The sequence below is a fragment of the Ceratosolen solmsi genome, unplaced genomic scaffold, assembly GCF_000503995.2.
Source record: "Ceratosolen solmsi marchali unplaced genomic scaffold, CerSol_1.0 scaffold4, whole genome shotgun sequence".
Classification (NCBI taxonomy): Eukaryota; Metazoa; Arthropoda; class Insecta; order Hymenoptera; family Agaonidae; genus Ceratosolen; species Ceratosolen solmsi.
Genome location: NW_011948449.1, coordinates 776820 through 789216, shown reverse-complemented (window position 1 = coordinate 789216; position 12397 = coordinate 776820). Strand labels below are relative to the sequence as shown.

The following is a 12397-nucleotide window of genomic DNA, read 5'->3' as shown; positions in this document are numbered from 1 at the left end:
TCATAACTCAAAATTAAATAAAGTTATATTAAATATTTTATATATTTTTTACATTATACTTATTATTTAAATGATCAACTAAAGATTAAATTAAATTACCTCCGGAATGTAATAGATCATGGGCCAATTGTTCTTGTTCCTCAGTTTCTCCAGAACCTATAGTTTTAATGTAAATTTATGGTTAATGAAATCTAGTTAAATATATAATAAATAAAATGAATATTGCAGAAATAGTATTTGTACAAATATAATAAATATAAGAAAAATTGTAGAAAATTTATTCAAATAAACTTACCTTCAACAATAACGACACAACTAGTTTCATCAGTACCATGACAATTAGTTGCAACACATCTGTATTTTCCACTATCTTCTGGTTTACAATCAACAATTTCCATTGTAACAACACCATCCGAGTTAGTCATTGTATATTCATATCTAGATAATTCTTTACTATTCTTGTACCATTTGACTGTTGGTGTTGGTTTGCCACTTAAACAACAAAGTAATTTACAAGTATCTCGAGCCTGCATAACTCGAGGACGAAGTAAGAAGGTGAAATCTGGTGCGGCTTCTTTAGTTTCCATCCAGAAGTGATAAGGTAATGGTTCGCGTCTTCTAATCGGTTCGTAAGTTTCTGACCTGTATGGTGGAACATCTTTAGGTAAAGCTGTAAATTATTGATCAGTATATTAATATATAAGAATCTCTTAAATAATAATTAAAACTTTTCAAATACATATTACGTAACGTGTATAAATATATGGAAATATCAAGTTAATAATTCTTAGAATAAATTTTTATTCATTTGATTTTAGTATAGTATCATATATTTTTTTGCAAGTTTGATCAGCCTTCTATTGTTAAAATAACCATTATTTACATACTTACGTTGAACATTTAAAAATACAACCTCTTCACGATAACCATAATGGTTCTCGGCTCTAATTATATACTCTCCTCTATCCTCTAATTTCACCCTATTTATAACAAAGGTATAATCATCACCAATATATCTTTTCATAAATTTTACAGATTGTCTCAGTTCTTGATTATTGCGGTACCATGTAAGTATGGCAGGTGCGATTGCAATTACACGACAGGTAAACTTAACGCTTTGACCTTCATAAGCAAAAGCACTTTTTGGTTTAATAACAAATCTTGGGGCTGCTTGTCGTCGATCTGTAAAGTCATTAATACTATGTTTTAATACACACTTAAAAAAATTCTTCAATGTGTTAAATTTATGTTACGTCAAACAATAAATTTTTATAGTTAGATATTGCTTCTGTATTCGGATGGAACAGAAATTATCTTCTTATATTGACTCTAGAATATTATATTTATACGTACCAAATGTTGTATCTTGAATTTTATATTTTTCTATTAAAAGTTTTCTTAACGAAGAATATTCAGCTAAACGACCAATTGGCAACACGTATTTCTTCCAATTATCATATTTAGCACGAATCTTGTTTCTGAAATTAATATATCTGTTGGTGTTAATAGGATTATTTCTATGACTATGATCTCCGGTGAGCCAAGCATGTACCAAACATTCATGAGCAGTCATTCTCTTTCTAAAAAGAATACAAAAGTATTAATAATATTATTTTAATTATTTGTTATTTATTCTACCATAATTTATGATTAATTCGTTTATTTGTGTTTACATGTATAAACTTACTCCTTATTTTTAACAAGTAGTCTTCTAATAAAGTCCCTAGCTTCTTCAGAAACATCTCGGAATGCTTCTTCGTCAAAGTCCCAGTCACAAGCTTTTACATTCTTCAAAGTTTCAATGTCATTATCACCAGCAAATGGAGAAAGACCACTCAATCTACACATTTATATAGTTTATATAAATTTAACATGTTTATTAAATTAAATGAAAATCATTAATATAAGTATTACATACAAAACATAAGCAAGAACACCGCAAGCCCACATATCAGTATAAAATCCTACAGGTTCTCTTTCAACGATTTCAGGTGCTGCAAATTCCGCTGTTCCCGTACTAATTTTGACTACTTGATTTGGATCTAACTTGGTGGCAAGCCCAAAATCGATTAATTTTACATTAGTACTTTGGCGAGTCTGACACATTATATTTTCAGGTTTGACATCTATTGATAAAATATAAAACAATTAAATATAATTTACATTACAGTCAAATTACTAGTGCTAAATTGAGACATTTTACACACCAAGATGAATAATATTTCTTTCGTGCATATGTTTGATAGCTTCACAAATTTGTCGCATGTAGTTTATAACTTCAGCTTCTGACATCGTGTATCCTTCAGCAGTGATACGTTCAAAGAGTTCCCCACCAGATAAGCTATAGCAAAAAATAAAATAATGTTTAAAACTATAAATATATAAATAAATAAATTAATTAAAAGATTTCTAATTTAACAGTTTAAGATTTAAATATATTTATCGAATACTTACAATTCGAAAATGAGAATCATTTCGTCGTCATCTTCAAATGCATCGTGAAGATTAATGAGCTTGGGATGATGAAGTTGATTCATTATATCAATTTCTCGTCTAATGAGCTCTTTTTCCATTGGATGAGCAGATGGGATAAACTTGGCAGCAAATATATTGCCCGTAGCTCTTTCTCGACAACGATGTACAACACCAAAGGCACCAGTACCAATTTCTTCCAGGACATCATAACGATCGTATATTGAAACGTTACGTTTAATATCAACAGGTTGACGTGGTACATATTTGTCATAAATATCGGAAACGAATTGATCGTAGTCTCGAACTTGCTCATCACTACGTCCACGAATTTTTTTACCTGTGATAGGGTCGATTTCATGTTTATATTTTAACTCTTTTCGTTGTTTCTTAGCCTCGCCTTTTGTCATAGCGAGTGGCGTCATTTCACTTGGATTCGAGCGACCATATACGTTTTCTGCAAAAATTCTAAAATCATATTGGTGACCAGGGCTGAGTCCTTGCACTGCTATGGAGCAGACACGTGTACTGCCAACACGTATCCAAGTTGTCATAGGATGTTCACGTTTCTCAACTACATAATTTGTAATGTTACTTCCACCATCCCAAACAGGTGGTTTCCACGTTAAAGCGAGGGAATCATGACCAATGTTGTCAATCATTGGGAAGCGAGGTGGATCAGGACGATCACTTATCTGAATTTTAATTATTGTGCTATCTTGGCCAAGTTCATTTTCAGCGGTCAATCGATATGGTCCTGAATCTATCTTGCTAGCATCTCGAATTGTGAGTGTAGCATGTCTATCTGTTGTTTGAATATCGTAATGTTCACCAGTTTCAATGGTTTCTCCTTCTCTTACCCAGATTATCTTTGGTTTTGGGAAGCCCGTGAAAGGTACTTTAATTATAACATTTAGACCCTTATCGAAGAATGCGGTATCACGGAATCTTGGTGGTACGTTCAATCTTGGCGGTGTCATGATTAAAAGCTCACCCTTTGTAGATTTGACACCTGCACGATTCACTGCTCGACAAACGTATTCATCTGCATCTTCACCAAAAATATCATGTACAATGAGATTATGACAGTCTCCTTCAGAATAGATATTATAACGCGAACCACAGACAATTTCACGTGCCCCCTTAAACCAAGAAATTATCGGAGCGGGTGTTCCAGCGATGATGCATTTAAAATGTGCATTGTGGTTTTGAGCACAATTAAGCGTTTTTGGTAGAGGTTTAATGATTTCAGGTGCTTTAGCAGCCTCAGGATCACGAATTTCCACAGATGTAGATGTTTTAGATTCTAGACTTAGGCCAGCTTCGTTCTGTGCGAATACACGAAATTCGTATCGACGACCTTCAATTAGATTACCAACATTAATTTGATTAGTGAGACATATTGAAGGATTAACACGTTGCCAACAACTTTCTGGTTGTTTAATTTCACGTTTATCTATCCAATATCCTTGAATTCTTGCACCACCATCTATTTCGGGTTTGTCCCATGAGAGATTGACAAAATCTCCACCCACTTGAATAATTTTAGGAATTCCTGGTGGACCAGGTGGATCGAATGGTGCTTTTGCCTTGATGGGATTTACACCCGCAAGAGGTGGTCCCATACCATTATCATTGACTGCCATTATTCTGAATAAGTATTCTTGACCTTCGGTTAACCCTTGTACGTTGTAGTTTGTATCTTTACAACCAAACATGGAAATAGTAATCCATTGCGCGTGAGTAACATCGCGCCTTTCGATAACATAATGAGTAATCTTAAGACCACCATCGTATTTTGGAGGATGCCAGTTTAATGTGCAAGTATGTCTATGAATATGTGAGACTTCCAGTGGTCCTTGAGGAGGTCCTGGTAATCCAGTGATATAAATGTTGAATACACCAGCTGCATTTCCACTGTCATTATCTAAATTAACTTCATATATTCCTGCATCAGTTTGGTTTACTTCTTTGATGAATATTATTATGTAATCGTCAAACACGGTATATTTAAAATGATCAGATGATTCGGCAAGTTTATTTCCATCCTTTTTAAGCGTAATAATAATAGGTTGATCACCGCTATAATAAATTTTAATCTTTGCATTTTCGCGTTCTGGTAGAAATAGATCATCAGGTATGCGATCAATTCGTGGCGGTGAACCTATCTTAAGTCTGCCAGTAGTGCTGACATGACCAACTGAATTTGTAGCTTGGCACGTGTAGTCTCCTTCGTCTGATTCATATACTTCAACAAGTACTAAACGGAATATTCCATTAAATGATTCTGCTTTAAAGCGACCACCAATTGTTATTTCTCGGCCATTTCTTAGCCACCTAAAATTAAATTTAAATTAAGATTAAAATTTTCAATAGTATATTCAATCAAAATATAATAAATTAAAATTAATTTGTGAATAATATATTTTTTATTGTTCTTTAAAAAATATACTAGAAAATAATTATTGATAGTACAATTATATACTATTAATTATCTGATTAAAAATAATTATTTCTTTAATAATTATTTGTATAATTATATACTTATAATTATTTCTATCTATATTATAAACAGATTGCTAATTTGTTTCAAACTATTATACAAATATACCTGGCAATTGGCATTGGTTTTCCAGTAGCTTCGCATTCTAGCACATGTGTTTTTCCAAGTGCAACTCCTTGAGAATATGGTAGATTTCTAATAAACTCGGGTTTCTCACCTCCTTCCACTTCGCAAATTTTAACAGGTGGTGTACAAGTACTTGGTTCGGAACGACCTGCGGCATTAATAGCCAAAATTCTGAATTCATAATCGCCTTTTTCAATAAGATGGAGTACTGTGTATTCTAGATCAGTAATGTTGTAATCATTGCACTTCATCCAAATCGCGCTTCCAATTTCGCGTTTTTCTATTCCGTAACCAGTAATTCGGCTACCACCATCAGAAGTCGGAGTTTCCCAGCGTAAATCAACGTAATTCTTACCAACTTTAATAATTTGTGGATTCTGAGGTGCTTCAGGTACTGTACATTTACTTTTAAGTTTGAAGGAAGTTGATGCTGGGCTAGGTTTACTAAACCCAGCAGCATTTTTCGCACGAATACGAAACTCGTATTCATGACCACTTAAAAGATTATAGCAAATATAATGCAAATCTTTGACCAAATAATCATTTGCAATGCGCCATGTTGTATCTTCTATTGGATCTCTATACTCAACCTATATAAAAATTAAATCGTAAAATTATTATTTACAAACAATGAAATTAAAATGTTCGTAAATATAGAACTACTCTAAAAAATGGAATAATATTGTTTTTTAAAATAAAAAGTTGAGTATTGTAATATTTACCAGAAATTAAAATTAAGTAAATATAAAAATTATATGGGTTTTACCTTGTATCCTTGTATACGAGATCCACCATCTGAAATGGGTTTATCCCATGCGACAGTAATACTAGTGGCGTCCCAATCCGTTACGCGTGGTCTTGTAGGAGGATCTGGTGCACCAAATGGAAATTTGGCAATGATGGGTTCATCGCCAATTAATGGGTCTGAAATACCATATTGATTTTCTGCTCTAATGCGAAAATTATATTTTTTATTTGGTTCAAGTCCAAATACATCGTATTGCGTTCGACGAGCAAAGCTACTAAGTTTTGTCCAAATACCAATAGGTTCCAATTTTTCAATAATATAATTGGTAACAGGAGAACCACCGTCATCAAATGGAGGTTTCCACGATATTGTGCATGTCTCTGGTGTTATATCTGTTATATCAAGTGGTCCTTGTGGTGGTGATGGCTTATCGACTACTAATACCTTACAGCTAGCAGAGTCTGTTCCAACAAGATTTGTTAAATATATTGTGTAGTTACCACTATCAGATCTCTTAGCTTTTTTATTAATGAACTGTGTCTCGATATCATTCGTATCAAATTTAATCCTATCATCAGTTACGACATCTTCACCATTGATACACCAATTTGGTTTTGGCTTAGGCTTAGCAATAAATGGTACAGTAATTGTAAATGGTTCCCCAGCAATAACAGTCATATCCCGTATGCTTAGATCACTTGTAATCTTTGGACCAACTGTTTTACAAAAATTAATATTTTATTATTCTCTGATTATTGTAGTTATAATTAATTATACATATACTTACCAGATGGAGCACAAGCGCGAATTATATCTGAACCAGCACTCCACGGTCCCTGACCCGCTGCATTTACAGCAGCTACTCGGAACTCATAATCATGATTTTCGATTAGCCCTCCAACTCTGAAAAGTGATTTATAATATTACACTCATTTCATTACATAAAAAGTTATAATATTATGAGGACCATTTAGAACTATTTAAACAATTTAAGCCGAAATATAAGAGTAAAACTTTACATTTTTTTTTAATTTTTAATATAAATATTTATTAATTAGATATATTAATTAGAAATTTTCACGTATTTTATTTTCATTGGTATTAGCTATAATATAATGTACAGATAATTGCATTATAAGATTTGAATCGATATTTTTATAAGGCAAATTGAAATTATAATTATATTGAATTGTAAATTTTCATTTTTGAGTCAATTAATGGAAAACAGATTTCGAATAAGGAGAACAATAAATTGTTTAATAAAGCACTTGATTTTGAATACCTGACTCTCTCCAATACAAAATTCTTTTAAAAAGCTTGTCTTTAAACGCATGCCTTTAAATGTGCTTGCTTTAAAAAATATAGGATTTATATAGATCATTCAAGTTAATATATTATTTACCAAAGACTGAAACATCATTATTTTCTTAATGTAAATAATAATGAAAAAATTTTACCTATAAGTTGTATCGATTACAAGTGCTTGAGTTGCTTTAGTCCATTTTTCATCACTAATTAATCGTTTTTCAATTACATAACCAGTAATTACCGAACCTCCATCATGTCGGGGTTTTGTCCAGTTTATCGTAATACTATCTTCAGTTGTTTCTATTCCACGTGGAGCTCCTGGTGAACCTGGTGGATCGAATGGATATCTGGCTTTAATTGGATCAGTTGTCATGGCTGGATCTGATGTGCCGTATTGATTTTCAGCCATTACTCTAAAGTCATATATACATCCCACAGCAAGATTACGGACTCTGATAAAAGTAGATGTAGTACAAGCACTAACCTGTAATTTTGATTGCATTGTTTGAAACATTTAGAGATAAATGCAGAAATAAATTTTATTATTAAATAAATATCAGTTAATTTAGTTAAATATTTATAATAATAAATGTTGTTGATAATACCTTCACCCATTCAAAAGATTTCGGTTCCTTCTTTTCTATAACGTAATTTGTAATATCTGCTCCTCCGTTGTCCTTTGGTGGGTTCCAGAAAAGTGTAAGTGCATCACCAGCGAATTCATCAGCACGTAGATTTTGAGGTGGAGAAGGTCTATCTAAAACGCGAACGTTAATCGTTGCTGTGTCAAATCCTGATGCATTTCGAAGTTGAAGTCGATATTGACCACCATCAGAACGTTTAGAGTTCTTGATAACAAGACTGCAATAGTGTGTACTATTTTTATTTCATTCCTTTACATTTTATTTAAATAGGTACCATAATAATTATAAAAGTTCTTAAATTAAATTTATTGTTACGATTTCGTTTTTATCACATAGACACAGCTATAGATAATGTATTATTAATAGCTTTTTTAAATAATTATTTTTTTTGGACAATTTGATTAATTTTTTATTTATTTTATGGAATATCGACAAATATATGCAATTTACCTGGCGAAATCATCAGCCAATTGTAGATGAACACGCCTGTCAGTTTCTTCATTTATAACAACATCGTTAACATACCAGGTAGCAGTAGGTTTTGGAAAACCAATGTATGGTACATGAATGCAGAAATCTTCCCCAGCACGAACAGTAATATCGCGTACAGCTCCAAGATCCATAATTGGTTTATTAGGTTGTTCCTCAATAGTTATTGGATTGCTTATTCTACTAGGTGGACTCTTGCCAATATCATTAACTGCAATGATACGGAATAGATATTCTTCACCGAGAGTTAGATGAGGAACAGTAAATGAAGTTGTTGGTACCGGAGCACCATTAATATCTTCCCAATCATCTCCTCCTCGAGCTTTCTTTTGTTGAATGATATATCCACGAATTTTCGCCCCGCCGTCATTACGTGGTGGACGCCATGATAATGTCACAGAATCTTTGGTGATTCGATCTGCTTTTGGTGGTTCTGGAGCGTCGGGAGGAGCTAAAATATTAAAATATTACGTCATTAATATAATATCACCTTCTTTTTTTTTTCTAATGTCGAGGGGACGTAGAAAAAATATTTTGTTTTATAAACCGTACTTCTCTGGTGACCCGCTGTTATTGGTTCAGTTGATTTACTAGGTCGTCCAGGACCAGCCTCATTGATGGCAATTACACGGAATTCATACCTTCCACCTTCATGTAAATCTTGAACCGTGAATGTTGTATTTGGAGTTGGGTAACTATTAGCTTTCAACCATTCACCGCCTCGTTCGCGTTTCTCAACAATATAACCTACAGATTTATATATGTAATATTATTATTCTAAATTTATTAATAAACATTTATTTAAAATAAACATATTATTTATGAACATATAATTCTTATAACTTTCTTCTATTATTTTTTAATATATTTTATATTTATTCTTAAATTAATTTAGTTTTTTTTATTACCGGTAATAGGCTTTCCACCAGTATTAAGTGGAGGGTTCCATGCTATAGTACAGGAATTAGGTGTATATCCTAAAATTTCTGGCTGGTTGGGTGCATCTGGAGGATCAAACGGACACTTCGCCGTAACAGGTTTCCCTTCCAAAGGTTCAGATACACCATACATGGTTTCAGCACGCACACGGAAGATATAGCGCTTGCCTTCCGAAAGGCCTTTAGCAATAAAGTGCGTTGTAGGACAATATCCGAGACACTGAAAGTGAGTAAGTTAAAGTGTTTTAATTCAAAGTATATAAACTATTGATAATTTCAAAATGTATAGTATATATTTTATAGTTAAATATTATATATTATAAATTATGTTCACATTATATAGTAGTATTATAATAATTTCCTAATTATACTAAAATAATATTAGAAATTACATATTGATATTAAGCAATGTATTAATAAACTATTATATACTATATTATTAATATTAGCGGCGTTATATTATATAAATAAAGATATTTAAAAAATTATAACAATAATTTTTTAAGATAATAGATACATTTTAATAGAATAAAAATCAGGTGTGTTTAATAACACTTTTTAAACAACATCTACACTCTCTTCTTCGTAGTGTGATCATTCTTATCTAATTTTGCTATTGTTTATTAATTAGTTATGTACTTATATTCTATAAAAAATATAAATGTAGTTAGTTATTTACCTGTCTCCAGTTTTCTAATCCAAAATCGGCAACTTCAACAATGTAATTAGTGATATCAGAACCACCATCATCTAGTGGAGAGCTCCAAGCAAGAGAAATACTGTCTTGAGTTGTAGCTGTATATTGAAGTGGTCCAACAGGAGGTCCTGGTCTATCGACTACAATAACGTCAATGTCTGCCGAATCACGACCATAATCATTAGCTGCAATAATGGTATACTTTCCACCATCTTCGCGTACAGACTTTTCAATAAGTAATTGAGTATGGTCACTCTTTGTTTCAGTCTAAAGTATTACGAACAAAAATCAATTTTATCATCAGATATTATTAAAATATTACATATATATATATATATATATATATATATATATATATAATTAGATAAATATCGACAAAATCTATTAATGCAAGGAAACTTTAAAAAACATTTTTTAAATATTGTTAGATATTAGAAAAATTATATACATTACTATTACAAAGGTTTTTACAAAAATACTATTATATATATTTTCTTATATTGAATAAATAAACTTAAAAAAACATATATTATTTTTACATTTTTATAAAATTTGTTTACCGAAATACGCAGAGTTTCTGGTACTCGAAGAAGATTTTTCGTCCACTCAATTTTAGGTGTTGGTGCACCGGTTATTGGAATTACGATATTGATTGGTTCACCGGCACGAACTTTAATTCTTCTTCCGATAAGAGCATCAAGATATAATTTTGGCTTTTCTTTCATTGGCTTTGCAATGATAATATGAGATGTATCGCTTGGTTTTCCAGCTCCAGCTGCATTGATTGCTGTAATACGATACTCATACTGGTGACCTTCGGAGACATGGTCATCATAATACTCGATTGGTTTAATTGGATCTTTATTAAGTTTTATCCAACGACCAGTAGCCCTATCTCGTCTTTCAACATCATATCCAATAATTGGAGATCCTCCAGTGCTAATAGGCGGGCTCCATTGAATTTTAATGTGATCTTTATCAGCGTCAATGCATTCAGGTTTTCCAGGTTGTCCAGGAACGACTAAAATTTAACATTAATCTTCTATTTATAATTATAATATATTTTCAATACAAAAGTATTGATTATTTGAAGTAATATGATTTTACATTTTATCTTAATTAAATTGATGCATTACTTTTTTTTATATTATTATAAATAAATTTAATAATTTTAATATTTTCAATACTAATTATATTTTTAGTACTAACCAAACTGATTTTTAGCAATTATAGATCTATCGGTGTTCAATGGTTCAGATCTTCCTTGAAGGTTTTCTGCGCAAACACGGAATTCATAACTTGTACCCTCTAAAAGTCGAGGAACCGTTGCATGATTGAATTTAGGATTGACATGAGATACTGCTGGTACCCATCCACCACCGTGGGTAAGATCACGTTTTTCAATAACATATCCACTATTAAAATAAAAAGTATATATTAATTTATTCATTTTTATTTTTAAATCAATTAAAACAATCATCTAAATGTATATGGTTATGTTTATATAGAGATTATTTCACCCCACTACAAGATTATTTTTTATTTTATTTATTAATAGTCATGTTTAAATATACATACGTAAGTTCACTGCCTCCATTATCTTTTGGTGGTTTCCATGATAAAGTAACGGATTGTCCAGTAATTTCTTCATATTCAAGAGGTCCCAGAGGGGGGCCAGGTCTATCAAGTATCGTTAATTTGAAAGAGCCCTCGTCAATGCCACTATTGTTTTTAAGTAGTAAGTGATACGTGCCAGAATCAGTTCTCTTAGCATCAACAATATGGAGAATAGTGTGATAGCCAATAGATGATACGGTAGTTCTCTTATTAATATCTAATTCTTTATTATTCATACTCCAAATTACTTCCGGAATTGGTTCGCCAATAAAATCTACATCTAAATGGAAAATATGACCTGCCTTCACTTTAATGTCATCTAATGGCGTCTTGATTTTTGGTGCCACTAAATAAAATTTTTGTATTATAATTATTTGCGTAATAAATAGATCGTAATGTATTTGCTTGTTCTTTTTAATGAAACTTACAATATCGGGGTTTGGCCATGATTAAATCACTTGGCTCTGAGGGTTCTGATTGACCTGCAGCATTTTGGGCTATAATACGGAATTCGTATTCTTGCCCTTCTGTTAAATCAGGTACCGTTGCACCTGTCTTAATAGGTGGAACATGAACTGCATTAGTCCAATATGGACTTCCTTTTTCTTTTTTTTGTATAATATAGCCAGTAAGTGGCGAACCCCCATCGTTCTTTGGAGCTGGCCATTCGAGATCAACATGATCTTTATCCCAGTCGAGAATCCTTGGTTTTCCCGGTGCATCAGGTTCATCTACAAATGATCAGTAATAAGTGATCAAAATAAAAACCACGAAATATTATAGCAATTTAAAATTAGTGTGTTCTTACCAAATTCATTTTTCGCAATGATGCTTTTACTTGTTTCAAGCGGTTCA

The 12397-nt window shown here is 32.0% G+C and overlaps 1 protein-coding gene across 1 annotated transcript in view; it reads right to left on the bottom strand.

Moving 5' to 3' along the window:
* Nucleotides 1-12397, bottom strand: part of bent (projectin protein bent) — a 49227-nt gene that overhangs the window by 1999 nt on the left and 34831 nt on the right. Inside the window, 22 exon segments of the mRNA XM_011504898.1 lie at nt 100-156; nt 296-670; nt 892-1182; nt 1354-1580; nt 1688-1840; nt 1919-2126; nt 2208-2341; nt 2455-4809; nt 5084-5691; nt 5868-6565; nt 6637-6752; nt 7307-7641; nt 7763-8018; nt 8252-8741; nt 8843-9037; nt 9199-9448; nt 9908-10192; nt 10486-10946; nt 11135-11340; nt 11504-11888; nt 11971-12273; nt 12351-12397. The exon segment at nt 12351-12397 is cut by the window's right edge and continues 23 nt beyond it. Of these exon segments, the coding sequence (XP_011503200.1) occupies nt 100-156; nt 296-670; nt 892-1182; nt 1354-1580; nt 1688-1840; nt 1919-2126; nt 2208-2341; nt 2455-4809; nt 5084-5691; nt 5868-6565; nt 6637-6752; nt 7307-7641; nt 7763-8018; nt 8252-8741; nt 8843-9037; nt 9199-9448; nt 9908-10192; nt 10486-10946; nt 11135-11340; nt 11504-11888; nt 11971-12273; nt 12351-12397 (8435 nt within the window).